At 36.5% G+C, this 17,205-nt stretch overlaps 1 protein-coding gene across 1 annotated transcript in view; it reads left to right on the forward strand.

The window, feature by feature from the left end:
• The window catches only part of LOC132550164 (synaptotagmin-7-like), a 65,410-nt gene extending 51,054 nt beyond the window's left edge, over nt 1–14,356 (forward strand). The window contains exon 6 of the mRNA XM_060214181.1: nt 14,052–14,356. Within this exon, the coding sequence (XP_060070164.1) occupies nt 14,052–14,356 (305 nt within the window). The remainder of the gene's footprint in view (nt 1–14,051) is intronic.
• The last annotated feature ends 2,849 nt before the right edge of the window (nt 14,357–17,205 follow it).

Here is a 17,205-nt window from a genome sequence, read left to right on the forward strand (position 1 = left end):
TTATGTTTCACAGGAAATGTGTGTGGTATGTGATAGCCATGCCTAGTGGGAATCTCGGCATGTGTCTGTACAACTAATCATTGACTCTGACATTGATTCCCCTGATTTGACCAGCGATTGATTCCTCATTATGAACGAAATCTCCTCTGTTCCGATAGACATCATTTATTTATCATTACCTTTCACTTCACTCTATTGATTGGTTCTGTTTATGATTCTAGTATTAGAGGTGATCTCGGCATGTTTGGTCTATCTTCCACATCACCTCCAGCCTCAGCAACAAAACCAGCCATGAACTATAAAAACTCTCTCCTCTATCAGTACATTGTAGAATTTTTTGGTACTTGAGGGCTTTGTTAATTGTAATTTAATTTTTCATAGCCCAGGTGGAGTTCTTCGAATATAGAAGAGTTCTAGTCATTAGCTAGTGTAATGTAATAGTCTTATATAAGATTTGTGTTTATCAGAGGTGTAAAATGATATTCTTATTTAAGCGTTAGCTTTGTAGATCTAATTACAGGTGTTTATAAGCAGCCTGATGGGTTTATAAAAAGGCTGGTTCTCCAGGGAATTCCTGGGTATTACCACAATCACAGCTGTAATAGCCCAGACTATCAAATGATATTGTGTTATCCCTGTAAACATTAATTATGATCTGGAAGCTCTGTCAGATTTAATTAGATTCCTGATGTGACTATAGGTAGGGATGTGAGACATTAATGATTCCTAATCCCAAGTCACCACAGGTTTCCAGGTGATACATGAAATATCACGACACAAACTGATGTTGGCAGGTCTATTCTTTATCAACTGTATAGCTGTTATATATTATATAACAATTTCAGTTCGGAAAACTTTGATTTGATTTTTCCTATAAATCAAATCAGATGATTTATTGGAGAATTGTATTTACACTTCAGCTGTTCAATTAGAAAGTATCATGTGTTTATTACTGACATAAAAACCAGAAATCAGTTTTTAGTATTGATAAGGATGACATTGCTTGTGCACATTATGGTCCACCATTTATGTAGGGCATATTTATAGTGTTATTCATACTTGTCCCATCTTGTACCATCCTGTCCCTATCACATCCCATCCATGTCCTGTCCCATCCTGATTCACTGTCATCACTCTGCAATGCCATGTTCTTTAGGGATTTGGATAAATGTTTGTACAATATTCAACAACTTTTAAGTTTATGGTATTTCTTGCTTATGAACTCATGGCATATTTTCAAAATATTATGCTATATTGGAGTATTTCAAAGACATGTACATTTCCCTTAAAAAAGAGGATGCTCTTTAATTTTCATGATAAAAAGTTCAATGTCAAGGTGACTTTGAGTTGTTTAACATAATCATTTGGAGCATGTCGGCAAGATTCATGAAAAATAGACATGTTATTGAAGGTGATCATACTTCCTTATCTCAATTGAAAGATGAACTCTCTTGGTTTTCAAAATAGTGGGTCATAGGTCATGGTCACAAGGGGTCAGATATCAAAATTAGACGTCAGTATTATTTAGACTACACTATCATAGAAGATTATTTGTCTTGGCATGCATGTTTTTCATCATCAATTTTATTGAATTTAAAAGTCAAAAGTCAAAGTTCAATGTCAATAAGATATCCAATGATAGGTGGGATAGAGATATACTTAGAATTTTATATCTCTATGAGGCAATTGAATTTCAGCTAAGACATGCTTTCACTTTCAATTCCCATCAGACAATAGTGTGACATCATACATGATTGATTGATTGATCAGTGTTTGACAATCATGGAAATAAAGATTTGCATAAAAGCTGGAATTAATTTAGAATGTCAAAAGTGTTTTTCCAAATTCATTTTGAAAATACAAATTTTACTTCATGTATTGCATCAGTCTTTGTTTCACAAAATTGAAAGCGTTTTAATTCGACTGCTTACTTCCCAATACACATGAAGAAGATCTTGTGTGATACAACATCCTCTCTGTTCAACAGTGGGCCAGTGATGCTAAATGTTTTTGTTGAATCTTTTTGCCTCTTATTGCCCTTTTATTGCATATTTCCACCATCTTTTAAGCCGGCTTTATGTACTGAATCGTGGAATCAGGAGTATTGTAACATATATTGACAGACACAGGTTTTTAGCTACATATTTCATTTTATCTGTTAATTTCAGATTTGAGGCCAGCTTTGTTCATTGTCATATGTGAATAATTTTTCTTTAACTTTTTGTTTTTGTTTTTTTTCTGTGTTGAATTTACATTGAATTACTGTTACCATTTTATTTAATTGGGTTCAGTGTTAACTTGGTTCATATTGATCGGCAACTGGGTTTAGCCACAAGGAGTTTATGTACATCATTTGTAACTTTTTTTCATCCTTGGAGACATCTCTGCTTGAATTGATTTCTTTCTTCTTTTATTGATAATTTATGTATGTCATATTCCAGACGCTTCTTTCTTTCTCATAATATTTTTTCAATCCTTTTTGTAAAGCAAAATTAGCTCAGATCAAGGGGTTTAGGAAAGGTTTGTTGATGTGTTTGTACCATCTCTGGTTCTGCTTTGGGGATTTCTTTTATGACGTGTTTGAACCATCTCTGGTTCTGCTTTTGGGGGTTTCTATTATGACATGTTTGTACCATCTCTGGTTCTGCTTTGGTCGTTTCTATCTTGACGTGCTTGAACCATCTCTGGTTCTGCTTTGAAGGTTTCTAATATGACGTGTTTGAACCATGTCTGGTTCTGCTTTGGTAGTTTCTATCTTGACGTGTTTGAACCATCTCTGGTTCTGCTTTGGGGGTTTCTATTATGACATGTTTGTACTATCTCTGGTTCTGCTTTTCTGTTTGAACAATCTCTGGTTCTGCTTTGGTAGTTTCTATTATGACATGTTTTTTTCCATCTCTGGTTCTGCTTTGAAAGTTTCTATTTTGGCCTGTTTGTACCATCTCTGGCTATCTTTAAAGTTTGTTTTCATCTCTTTTAACCATCCCTGGTTCTGCCTTTGAGGTCTAGAATTCAACCAGAGCTTACCATCTCAGATTCTGTCACAAATGTCCAGGTTTTTATCCTAGCTGTTACCTGCATGTGTCAATAACATCAATGCATATATTTCTTTGAGGGCTGATATCTTTGAACCTACTCTTATCTGAGATGTACGCCTTCAGAAAATTGATCCCCAGCACATACTGATAACATACGTCAGATTATTTCTGTTTCATTTTGTGTCAAATATGCATAAAAGCTTCTTGTACTAATCTTAGACAAAACTCCTTTAAAAAACTGCACTTGAACAATAAATGGATATGCTGGCAGTTTGTCAGTTTAGATCTGTGGATATATCCAAGCACTAGTTCACTGATACATGTGGGAAACATACCAAGGCAATTTAATCTTCAATACCTCTTCAGCTATTATGCAGAATGTCCGGGTGTTCATAAGTACTTTCAGTGGTACATACTTGGGACTGGGGGACCAGCCACAGGCTCAGACTACAAACCTATTGACACAACCATCACCATACTGGTCTCTAACAGAGTAAGGAATTAGGTTCACAAACCTAATTACAGATGGCTTGATTGTGTTACTGTCACTATATAGCAATCGGTCAGTCCTGCCCAAAGTCTTCTCTGACACTATCTATTATTCAGAAATGCTACACATTTTTATTCTTTTCAGGAGACCTACAACACTTTAATATCATGTATTCGAAAATCTCATTATATTCAAATATTACGTTCTTATTCCTAATCTCATGATATAGTCCCCAAATATTAATTTATCATAAACAAAACTGATATGGACTTTCCTCACAGTGCTGAAATTTTTCATGGAGGAAAGCATTTTTCAATTTTCCACCAATGGATGTATTTCCCCAACACAGGAAAGGATATTTCTGTAATTGAATTATTCCATGGAGAGAGCATTGCTTAAATCATCTGAAATAAAAACTGATGATTTAATGCCCTCTCTAGTTGGAAACATCACTTTAATTTTCAACAAGGTGGAAAATGCTGCTTAAGAGGACAACCATTGCTATACAACAGAGAGAACTTCACAACAGCATTGCTACACAACAGGGAATTATTTCTACTCAATAGGGCAAGCTTTGCTAAACAACAGGGGAAGCATTACGGTACAACAGAGCAAGCATTGCTAAACAACAGGGGAAGCACTGCTACACAACAGGGCAAGCATTGCTACACAACAGGCCAAGTATTGCTGTACAACAGGGCAAATATTGCTACACAACAGGTCAAGTATTGCTGTACTACAGGGAAGCATTGCTACACAACAGAGCGAGCATTGCTACACAACAGGCCAAGTATTGCTGTACAACAGGGCAAACTTTGCTAAACAACAGGGGAAGCACTGCTTCACAACAGGGCAAGCATTGCTACACAACAGGTCAGGCTTCACAACAGGGCAAGCATTGCTACACAACAGGGCAAGCATTGCTACACAACAGGGCAGGCTTCACAACAGGGGAAGCACTGCTTCACAACAGGGCAAGCATTGCTACACAACAGGGCAAGCTTCACAAAAGGGCAAGCATTGCTGCACAACATGGAATTATTGCTAAACAACAGGGCAAGCATTGCTACACAACTGGGCAAGCTTCACAAAAGGGCAAGCATTGCTGCACAACATGGGATTATTGCTTAACAACAGGGCAAGCATTGTAATACAACTTGGCAAGCATTGTTATACAACAGGACAAGCATTTCTATACAATAGGGCAATCATTTCCACACAACAGAGCAAGCATTATTACTCAAACAGAGCAGACATTGCTACTCAAGCATACAGGCATTGCTACTCTACAGGTCAAGCGTTGTTTTTATTTTATCATCTAGAAAAAGATGACATAGAATTACTTACAGTGAAGATATTTCAATCCAGATTTTGGCAAAGGAGTTAATGTGAAACCTTGATTTGATAATAAAAATCTTTCTTAAAAACTTAAGCTGTTTAATTTGCAAACCTAAAAGCCATCAATGTGTTTTGTACTAAACCTAATGACAGCAACACATTCAGATAAGTACCTCTTAACATCTTTACCACCTCATAATGCTTGCTATACAGAAATTTCAGAAGCATGTAGAGTATAAAATGTGCAGACCTGAGAGATATTGATGTAGTCAGTATGGTGTGTCTGTGCTCTCAAAAGGCTGTTAATGATGAATGGATTAAAAATTACTCCTCGTAGAAGTCTACATGTAATCAAAGTGCCATATATTTCTTCACCTAATCGTCTTAATCAGGACTGTTTGGTGTTCGTTGCCCTGGCCTCGCCATGACTTCAGGCATTGACAAGAGCGTCCTATTTGTGTCACCAACACCTTGACAAGTGTTCTTAGGCATCTTATTTCCATATTGGTAAATTGAGCAAAGGAATTTTCCCCATTAGCTTCGTCAAATGTAGCATATCTCTAAAGACCTGACAGCTCCACCGTGATGGCTACAACTATGGTATTGTTATCGCAGATATGCATTTTGAAAGCTCTGTTACCTTAATGGGGAAGAAGAATAAAGTATTCACTGTCATGGAAGTTTCAGACCATCAAATTCAAATTTCTTGTAAATCATTTATCACCAAAAAAAAAATTGTTAAAGCAAAGGTACTGAATGGTAAACCAAGATTGAAGTTGAAGTGTGACCAGTGTGAAGTTTTCTTGTTAATTCAGTCTATGATGAACAAAAAAAAATATTTTACAGAAGTGTTCCATACAATTCAATATATTTATTTATGAAGATTATTGACTAAATAGGATTTATCCAAGGTTATTCAACAACATTGTGACTTGATAAAAGAGTTCCACAATAGCAATGCCATTTGTTCAGTCACAGATAATTTGAACATCAGTATGCTAGCCTAGCTAACATTTGAAGGAAACACAATAAGGATTGTATTGAAGATGCTAAATTCAAAATGAAAGACAAGGGAGACAACTACAAACTTTGGTAAATGTAGGCTATAATAGTAATTAAATGAATTTGAATCATAAAACAAAAAGGTGCAAACTGAATTTATAGATAGACGTATATTTCTCATGGAACCCTCTGTTTCTTGTCATAGGAAACATTATTTGTGAATAGTGAAACTAATTGTCCTTCTGTTAAGTTGCACTGCCAGCAAACAGATCAATGAAACAGATTGTCAGCTTGTTTTGACATGGATAAAACAGGAATTTAAAAACCTAGCTGGCACATTCATAACAAAATATGCAAATAGTAAACACTTTTGCAGGATATTTTGTATTCATGCAGATGGAAAACATTTAGATCTTGCTCCGTGGAATATTTCCATAAGATAATAATGAATTTCAGAAGAAAAAGAAAAGATATGATTATGCAAAGTGCCTGTGCGGCCCTTACATAAGATAATTCAGGTTTGTGATGTTCTTGAATGTGTTGTAGCATAAAGTCTATGAATTAAGCAGTTAAGGTGCCATATAGTAGCGTGTTGTTCACTACAATTATTGCACTTATAAATACTCACAAGTATGCGAGTCAGTATTTTTACTATTTCAGTGGTATTTACTCTGTCAACATCTGTTAGCCAGCATGTAAATTGTACTGTTAATAGGCATTATACATGCACGTTTTCTATCTTGTATAACTTTGTAAATAATGAAAAGGTCTAGAATTACTTCACAAGTGAATAGTATCAAACTTTTAACAATATATATATTTTGTTTAATGTTTCTTTTTATCAGCGATAGTTTTACAATACAAACTTGCTGATGAAATTTGGTTTAGGATAGCTTTCCTTCCCATTTTACTGTAAAATAAGGGGGAGTAGGAGAAGCATTGATTTAAATCCTAAGTCCAAGTCACACTTATAGAACAAGTACAGATGGAGGTGACCATATGTTATGTGTTCAGGTGTGGAAGTGGGATTACATCTCTTAAATCAAAAGTAGCTAGGTTTCTTAACGCCTGTCACGATGACCAAAACAAGGAAACCATAGAATTCCTAGAGCTGTTCTTACTGCAGGAACGACCAGATCAAACGTGAATATATCAGAGTTTTTCTTAGACTAGAAGTCTGGGTTAATGAGAATATTGTCAGTGAATTATTAAAAGTCAGAGGAAAGTTGGCCTGTACCCAGTTACAGATTGTACAAAGGTCACTACTTACTGCCTATACTCAGCAATAGGATTTCTTCACTAGTCATTTGCTGGCACCTGATACGGTATAGAAGTGTATGTTAGCTGGGGTATAGAATCCATTGGTCCTCTTAGCTCCATATATTTTCCATTTATCTGTTTAGCAAAAATCTAGAAGATGACTTAGACAGGCATCACTGACAGTAAATGTAAGGTGCCAAGATATATATATATATTTAAAGGAGTTAGACCCATTGTAGATACCAATGACTTCCTGTCAAGATTTCTTGTGACTATACTTATTTCTTGGTCATTTAAGCTCTTGACAACTGCCCATTTCTTGGCTTCATCCTCTTTCTATGTCTCATGGCCAATCTGGAAGACTGTGTTTAAATTAACAATTATTGAAAAAGACTCCATGTGACATTGCCTCAGCAGAGTAATCCCATTCTTCCCATTTATTTCTTCTAGTGTCCTCAGACTCCCCTCATACCAGTGGTAAACAACTTGTCAGAAATTCTATTCCTTTCTACACAAGGGTATTAGAGTTCTGTAATCTGTCTCTGTGTACTCTAATAACAGTATCCTTCATTTGCCACACCCCTGGCTTTACTTCCAGCCACCAATGCTGTGAAATGTCTGTAGTCTTATTTGTGTTCCTTCATTTAGTATTAACTTGTAGGGTTATAGTCTGAATTATATTCTTGCCAAATCCTTGTAATGAAGTTTTGTTTCTATATCTAATTTATCAGTATTTATCATTGTCATGACCATATAATTGAGGAGTTTGTGACCTTGAAAGGGGCCATATTGATTTTGTAGGCACCATTGCTATAATGATCAACAATATGGAGGTGCCTTGCATGAATAGCTATTGGTGATCACGGTCACATCCCAAGCTATGCCTGCAGTCAGGCTAGTCCTCCATCAACTGTCCACACACACTCATTCCCGCTGTCAATTTACTTTCGGATGTAGGTTGCTCATTAAACTTTGGTACTATGGGGACATTTGTCATACTTCCTTGCATGTGTCAAGTCATATGGAGGTCAGCTAGGTTACGTGATCTGGATATCAAAGATGTACAAATGTCTGTAAATGTTAACTTTGAGACCCAAGCGTGTGCTGCAGCAAATATGCATTTGACCAGAAAGTGCATTAAATCAGACACAATGACACTTCAGAATCTGTTATGAACAGATTCCTGTTACAGATAATGTTATGTAAATATTTAGACAATGATCCATCCTCGATTACAAAGACTGTTAATGTGAGTGAGCTTTGTGTCATAATCCTCATGGGTAACACCTTGGGCAGTTTTATTCTCTGATGTTATTTCTCATAGTCCTAAATTGTCATAATTTTATTGATGAAACTTGCAATTAAATGCAAAAAATGTAAAAGCATGGTCATTAAATTATCAACTTAGATACTTCGCAAAAGGAATTCAGGGTAAATATATGTATATTCATTTTAACAATTTTTTCTCTTTTCTCGATAACTTTACCATATGTAGTTCTGAAAAAAATCAATCTCTCATATCATTTCCTGTTGTAGGCATAAATGTATATATTAGATAACATTTCAAGCTGCATATCATGTAGTTTGCTATAGGAAAAAGATCAAAGTACTGCAGTGCCATATTTTGATCCTCAGAGCTCATTATTCTCAACATTGTGTAATATTTGTGACTAAAAATATATTTGTTGATATGACAGGACATTGCCCTTGGTAAAATAAACATTGTTCACTATTGAAGACTGTATGAGGCTGTTTATCTGTTAATGTAATGTCGCATACTACCTTAGTTAATATGTATGAGTTATCTCCCTTGTTTTATATGTACTTAGCATTACTTATTCATGACCCCAACCTCCATTCCCGCTACCCCTGACCCCCCAGCTGTCAAGCTCTATCACTAATATACCATCAGAATCAGCAAAGAAACACAAAACACAAAACATCCCAAAATTGAAATGTCCATGTTTTGAGAATTAAAGTAAATGCAAAATATGTCCAGGCTGCTCAGGTGCATGGCATGAAAATGACCATTACTCATCTGTTACCTTACCTGTACCCAACTCTACAGGGCAACATGTGCTGCTCATTCTTGCGTGCTGACAAAACAGATTAATCCCACCTATTTTGATAGAACACCAGGATTATTTGAATATCACTGATAGATTGAAACAAAGGGAAGTAACTTTATGAAATGAAAATATGTAGACCCCCTCATTCTAACAGTCAAGACATACATGTGTATTCACTTTCATGATGCTATAAAGCAAAAAATAAATGTTTTCTTTAATCATGTGGAACTCGTAAAGAAAGGAGACATGAGAAGCACTAAGCAATGTTAACAATTCATTTACATGTTGATTTCTTTTTCTCAGCTTTATTTATAGCCCCCATAACTTGATTATTTATTACCCTTCCTTTCACCATTAGGACAGGCTTGACACAACTTCCAAGATGAATGTTATCTTAAAAGATAGGAAAATCAGTATGGAAATCAGTTGCCATGGCAATAGAAAGATTTGTATGACAATTAATTGTAGTTGTAATTAATCTGTATTAAGTGGAGGTAATCAGGGGTAAGTTTACTGGAGCAACAGTCATATTATGGGAGGATGAGATGTATAGCTACAGAAGGTTTGTAATGAAAAAGGGTAAATGATGTGAACATCTTCAATATGTATAAATATATAATTCTAAAATGTCAGAAACTTTGAAATTCAATTTCTCCTGTGCTTTTTTTTTACCTTCAACACTTTTAGTATTAAAATTCAAAATTAGATAGTCAGCAAAGAAACACAAAATTCTTTTTTTAATCTTTTCGTTGCATTGAAGTTATATTCCAAAATTTACGAATATTATTTGTTACAAAATGGGTTCTATTTGACAGAAGACTGGTTAATTGTGTTTTGGCAGTAAAAATCAGCATTGCTTCCCTGTAAAATGCTTATTTTTGACAATAGGAGTTTTGTTAGACAGTTGACTGATCATGTTTGACAGTAGGAGGTATATTTGACAGTTGACTGATCATGTTTGTCTGTAGGAGGTATATTTGACAGTTGACTGATCATGTTTGTCTGTAGGAGGTATATTTGACAGTTGACTGATCATGTCTGTCTGTAGGAGGTATATTTGACAGTTGACTGATCATGTTTGTCTGTAGGAGGTATATTTGACAGTTGACTGATCATGTCTGTCTGTAGGAGGTATATTTGACAGTTGACTGATCATGTCTGTCTGTAGGAGGTATATTTGACAGTTGACTGATCATGTTTGTCTGTAGGAGGTATATTTGACAGTTGACTGATCATGTTTGTCTGTAGGAGGTATATTTGACAGTTGACTGATCATGTTTGTCTGTAGGAGGTATATTTGACAGTTGACTGATCATGTTTGTCTGTAGGAGGTATATTTGACAGTTGACTGATCATGTTTGTCTGGAGGAGGTATATTTGACAGTTGACTGATCATGTTTGTCTGTAGGAGGTATATTTGACAGTTGACTGATCATGTTTGTCTGTAGGAGGTATATTTGACAGTTGAATGGTTATATTTTGCAACAGGAGTGAAGTTTGGCAAAAGGTGTGAATATTGCTCGACAACAGACTTACCAGGTTTTTATGTTTGATAACAGACTGGTTATGTTCAACAGCAAACTTGCCAGGTAATGTTTGACAGCAGAGCAACCAGGTTGTGTTTGACAGCAAACATGCCAGGTTATGTTTGACAGCAGACTAATCAGATTATATTTGTTAGCAAACTTGCCAGGTTACGTTTGACGGCAGACTAACAACATTATGCTTGACAGCAAACTTGTCAGTTTATGGTTGACAACACACAAACCAGGTTATATTTGTTAGCAAACTTGCAAACTTGCCAGGTCACGTTTGACGGCAGACTAACAACATTATGCTTGACAGCAAACTTGTCAGTTTATGGTTGACAACACACAAACCAGGTTATATTTGTTAGCAAACATGCCAGGTTATGTTTGACAGCAGACTAATCAGATTATATTTGTTAGCAAACTTGCCAGGTTACGTTTGACGGCAGACTAACAACATTATGCTTGACAGCAAACTTGTCAGTTTATGGTTGACAACACACAAACCAGGTTATGTTTGATAAGCTGTATTTGACAGTAGATATGTTATGTTGGACAGTTATGATTGACAGGTTACTTGTGAGAGTAGAAGATGAGTTGTGTGTAACAGGTGATCAGTTATGTTGTAGTTAGGAGGTTACAGGTATAGTTATGTTGTAGTTAGGAGGTTACAGGTATAGTTATGTTGTCAGTTAGGAGGTTACAGGTATAGTTATGGTATAGTTATGTTGTAGTTAGGAGGTTACATGTATAGTTATGTTGTCAGTTAGGAGGTTACAGGTATAGTTATGTTGTAGTTAGGAGGTTACAGGTATAGTATGTTGTAGTTAGGAGGTTACAGGTATAGTTATGTTGTAGTTAGGAGGTTACAGGTATAGTTATGTTGTAGTTAGGAGGTTACAGGTATAGTATGTTGTAGTTAGGAGGTTACAGGTATAGTATGTTGCAGTAAGGAGGTTACAGGTATAGTTATGTTGTAGTTAGAAGGTTACAGGTATTGTTATGTTGTATTTAGGAGGTTACAGGTATAGTTATGTTGTAGTTAGGAGGTTACATGTATAGTTATATTGTAGTTAGGAGGTTACAGGTATAGTTATGTTGTAGTTAGGAGGTTACAGGTATAGTTATGTTGTAGTTAGGAGGTTACAGGTATAGTTATGTTGTAGTTAGGAGGTTACAGGTATAGTTATGTTGTAGTTAGGAGGTTACAGGTATAGTATGTTGTAGTTAGGAGGTTACAGGTATAGTTATATTGTAGTTAGGAGGTTACAGGTATAGTTATGTTGTCAGTTAGGAGGTTACAGGTATAGTTATGTTGTATTTAGGAGGTTACAGGTATAGTTATGTTGTAGTTAGGAGGTTACAGGTATAGTATGTTGTAGTTAGGAGGTTACAGGTATAGTTATGTAGGAGGTTACAGGTATAGTTATGTTGTAGTTAGGAGGTTACAGGTATAGTTATGTTGTAGTTATGTTGTAGTTAGGAGGTTACAGGTATAGTTATGTTGTAGTTAGGAGGTTACAGGTATAGTTATGTTGTATAGTTACAGGTATGTTGTAGTTAGGAGGTTACAGGTATAGTTATGTTGTAGTTAGGAGGTTACAGGTATAGTTATGTTGTAGTTAGGAGGTTACAGGTATAGTATGTTGTAGTTAGGAGGTTACAGGTATAGTTATGTTGTAGTTAGGAGGTTACAGGTATAGTATGTTGTAGTTAGGAGGTTACAGGTATAGTTATGTTGTCAGTTAGGAGGTTACAGGTATAGTATGTTGTAGTTAGGAGGTTACAGGTATAGTTATGTTGTAGTTAGGAGGTTACATGTATAGTTATGTTGTAGTTAGGAGGTTACATGTATAGTTATGTTGTCAGTTAGGAGGTTACAGGTATAGTTATGTTGTAGTTAGGAGGTTACAGGTATAGTTATGTTGTAGTTAGGATGTTACAGGTATACAGTTATAAGTTATAACAAATTAAGACAATCATCTGATATACAGCTTCATCCATCGAGAGAAGTTCATCTACTCTGATGGACTCATTTCCATTCTAAGACCGATGTTTTGTCGACTGAATTGTGCAATTTGTTAACTGCTGAGCTCTAGAAGAAAAAGAGAGCAGCTAGTGTTCTTACACTGTTTCAGTTTTACTTTGGGGAAATGACTCATTAGAAACAATCACACAGAACAGGAAATGAATCTTGTTCTGTAAGGCTATCCATTATTGATGATGTAAACAATTATTCACAGATAAACATTTTTCATTCAGTTTTTAATTCTGGATCTTTGGTTTGGGTGTTAATCATCCTGGATATAGCCTAATGGTTCTGTTAACACTCTAGTCTACACTGTATATTAAACATCTTAAATTGTTTTAAATGATGTACGAATCTTTCATCTTCATTTGAAACCATTCAGTGTTTTCCCTGGGGTTAGTGTACTCAGTGAAACAAGGTTTACAGATATGTGTGATTAAAGTGAATAATGGATTTCCACTTGAGTTGTTTTAGAGTACAGCTCACAGACATCTCACACTTACAATGTAATTGTCAATTAATTACTCAGCACATCAGGAAATATTGATAAATTTCTTCATTAGATTGGTTACATTCCTAATGAAAAGGCCATGCTGGCAAGTTTTTCTTTTTTTGTAAATCAAATATTTTTGTAGAAAGATATCAGATTCATTTAGTGGGAAAGAAGCATCAAATGGCTTGTGATTAGTAACATACATACCAGTTATTTATATAGAAACCAAGAATTAGACTGAAGTTTACTTTTTCGCAGGAATTGTTGAGGAAATTACAGCATTATTTGTTAATGTCTGTTCTTAATCTTTTAGCATTCAGTAATTATTTATGATTTAACTCAAGGATGCTCCGTGTTCAGATAAAGTTATCATTGATATGTCCAGTATAAACATTTTGTCTGTATACCTTGTTCAATGTGAGTCACTCTCTTCATATTGTCCTCAACCTTATGTACTCTTGAATGATCCTATTACTAGATATATATGCAGATACCAGGTAGTATATTCTCTTTGTTCGTTAAGTGCATTTCCATGGATCTAATAGGTTTCACATGTCCAACAAAGGACAATTCCACAGTGAAAAAAATATGGAAAGATTTCTTTAGAACCAAGAGATTTTCTAGAAGAACAAGTTTGAAGAGTTGTTAGTATATCTCAGCAATAATGAACTGATATTCTAGAACAGAACAAGCAGGGCACACCCCTTAGAACACTTAAAGCTGGGGATATCTCGGTAACAAACAAAAAAGGAACATTTCTAAAACACAAAAAGCAGTATAATATACTTATCTGTGTGTTTCAGATCCCTATGTGAAGTTGTGGCTAATGTATGGTACCACAAAGGTGGAAAAGAAGAAGACGTCTATAAAGATGCGGACTTTGAACCCTGTATATAATGAATCCTTCATCTATGAGATACCCTGGGAAAAGATACGTGAAGCAAGCATAGAAGTGACCGTGATGGATTTCGACAAACTTGGCCGCAATGAAATGATCGGTAAAATATTTCTAGGTAGTCGCAGTGGTCCTTTAGAGTCAAGACATTGGACTGATATGATCACAAAGCCACGACAACAGGTAGCACAGTGGCACCTTCTCAAGGATTAACCTCTTAAGGCTTTGGTGGCATTCCATGGACTACAGATCTCATGGAGTTAGTAGGCTTTTAATATGGCATTCATTGGAGCAATGGTTAACAAGAAGTCGAGGGGACACTGGCATTCTATCCAGAATGAGATGAGAACGTACATCATACACACATCTGTAACAAGTGATCTCAATTGCATGTCTCACACGAGACATTTAGTAGCACAGCAAAGGCTATCTTAGTATCCATGCAAATATTGTGGACATGTCAACCACTACAACCACTAAACAATGTGAAAACCAGTGCATTTAAAGGCGAATGTCACCTCTCAGTGTTTCCTTAACAACACAACGTCATCAACATTGGCAATCATCAAGACGCCACTAAACTTGATAATGTAGTGTCTTTATTAAAAACAAATCTATAAAATTGTCTCTTCAAGGCTGAAAAGGTTCACTGCATAAGGTCAGCTTGGTGGAGAACCTAATACCATATGGTAGCGAACAAGACAGTTATCATAAGAATACATCAAATACAGCAAGATCTCCAAGCAACAGCACATGGTGTAATGGACAGCAACAGTACATGGTGTAATGGACAGGGCAAGGATTGCCTAGCAACAGTACATGGTGTAATGGACAGGGCAAGGATTGCCTAGCAACAGTACATGGTGTAATGGACAGGGCAAGGATTGCCTAGCAACAGTACATGGTGTAGTTGACAGGGCAAGGATTGCCTAGCAACAGTACATGGTGTAGTGGACAAGGCAAGGATTGCCTAGCAACAGTACATTATGTAGTGGACAGGGCAAGGATTGCCTAGCAACAGTACATGGTGTAATGGACAGGGCAAGGATTGCCTAGCAACAGTACATGGTGTAATGGACAGGGCAAGGATTGCCTAGCAACAGTACATGGTGTAATGGACAAGGCAAGGATTGCCTAACAACTGTTCATGGTTTAGTGGACAGGGCTAAGATTGCCTAACAACTGTTCATGGTGTAGTGGACAGGGCAAGGATTGCCTAGCAACAGTACATGGTGTAGTGGACAGGGCAAGGATTGCCTAGCAACAATGCATGGTGTAGTGGACAAGGCAAGGATTGCCTAGCAACAGTGCATTGTCTAATGGACAGGGCAAGGATTGTCTAGCAACAGTACATTGTGTAGTGGACAGGGCAAGAATTGCCTAACAACTGTTCATGATTTAGTGGACAGAACAAGGATTGCCTAACAACTGATCATAGTGTAATGGACAGGGCAAGAATTGCCTAACAACTGTTCATGGTTTAGTGGATTCGACAAGGATTGCCTAACAACTGTTCATGATATAGTGGACAGAACAAGGATTGCCTAACAACTGTTCATGGTGTAGTGGACAGGGCAAGAATTGCCTAACAACTGTTCATGGTGTAGTGGACAGGGCTAGGGTTGCCTAATAACTGTTCATGGTGTAGTGGACAGGGCTAGGATTGCCTAATAACAATAAATGTTTATTGGGTATGATACTTATTGCCAAATTTGTGATGAAATGTAGATGGGAATTATTATGTAAGCAACATGTGACCTTACATGAATTTACTTAAAACATGAAAACAAGCTTTTAAAGGCAACTTGGATCTAGAGAAGTGTCTTATCAATGTAGAGGATGATTGATCTCCTGAAACCATGCCAGTGGTCAGTGATAACTGGTGCTCATTGTCAACTTCCTAGAACATCAACCTAACTCAGGTTGTTATCGTATATATCAACCTAACTCTGGTTGTTACTGTACATACCAACCTAACTCTGGTTGTTACTGTACACATCTACCTAACTCTGGTTGTTACTGTACATATCAACCTAACTCTGGTTGTTACTGTACATATCAACCTCACTCTGGTTGTTACTGTACACATCGACCTAACTCTGGTTGTTACTGTACACATCTGCCTAACACTGGTTGTTACTGTACACATCTGCCTAACACTGGTTGTTACTGTACACATCGACCTAACTCTGGTTGTTACTGTACACATCTGCCTAACACTGGTTGTTACTGTACACATCTGCCTAACTCTGGTTGTTACTGTACACATCGACCTAACTCTGGTTGTTACTGTACACATCTGCCTAACACTGGTTGTTACTGTACACATCTGCCTAACTCTGGTTGTTACTGTACACATCTGCCTAACTCTGGTTGTTACTGTACATATCAACCTAACTCTGGTTATTACAGTACATATCAACCTAACTCTGGTTGTTACCGTACACATCTGCCAAACTCTGGTTGTTACTGTACACATCAACCTAACTCTGGGTTTTACTGCACACATCTGCCTAACTGTGGTTGTTACTGTACATATCAACCTAACTCTGGTTGTTACTGTACACATCAGTCAAACTCTGGGTTTTACTGCACACATATACCTAACTCTGTTTGTTACGGTACATATCAACCTAACTCTGGTTATTACACTACACATCTGCCTAACTCTGGTTGTTACTGTACACATCTGCCTAACTCTGGTTGTTACTGTACATATCAACCTAACTCTGGTTGTTACTGTACATATCAACCTAACTCAGGTAGTTGCTGTACACATCAATCTAACTCTGGTAGTTGCTGTACACATCAATCTAACTCTGGTAGTTACTGTACATATCAACCTAACTCTGGTTATTACACTACACATCTGCCTAACTCTGGTTGTTACTGTACACATCTGCCTAACTCTGGTAGTTACTGTACATATCAACCTAACTCTGGTTATTACACTACACATCTGCCTAACTCTGGTTGTTACTGTACATATCAACCTAACTCTGGTTGTTACTGTACACATCTGCCTAACTCTGGTTGTTACTGTACATATCAACCTAACTCTG

This window comes from Ylistrum balloti, unplaced genomic scaffold, assembly GCF_031769215.1.
Source record: "Ylistrum balloti isolate Yb309-2 unplaced genomic scaffold, AGI_CSIRO_Ybal_v1 Utg370108, whole genome shotgun sequence".
NCBI classification, from domain to species: Eukaryota; Metazoa; Mollusca; class Bivalvia; order Pectinida; family Pectinidae; genus Ylistrum; species Ylistrum balloti.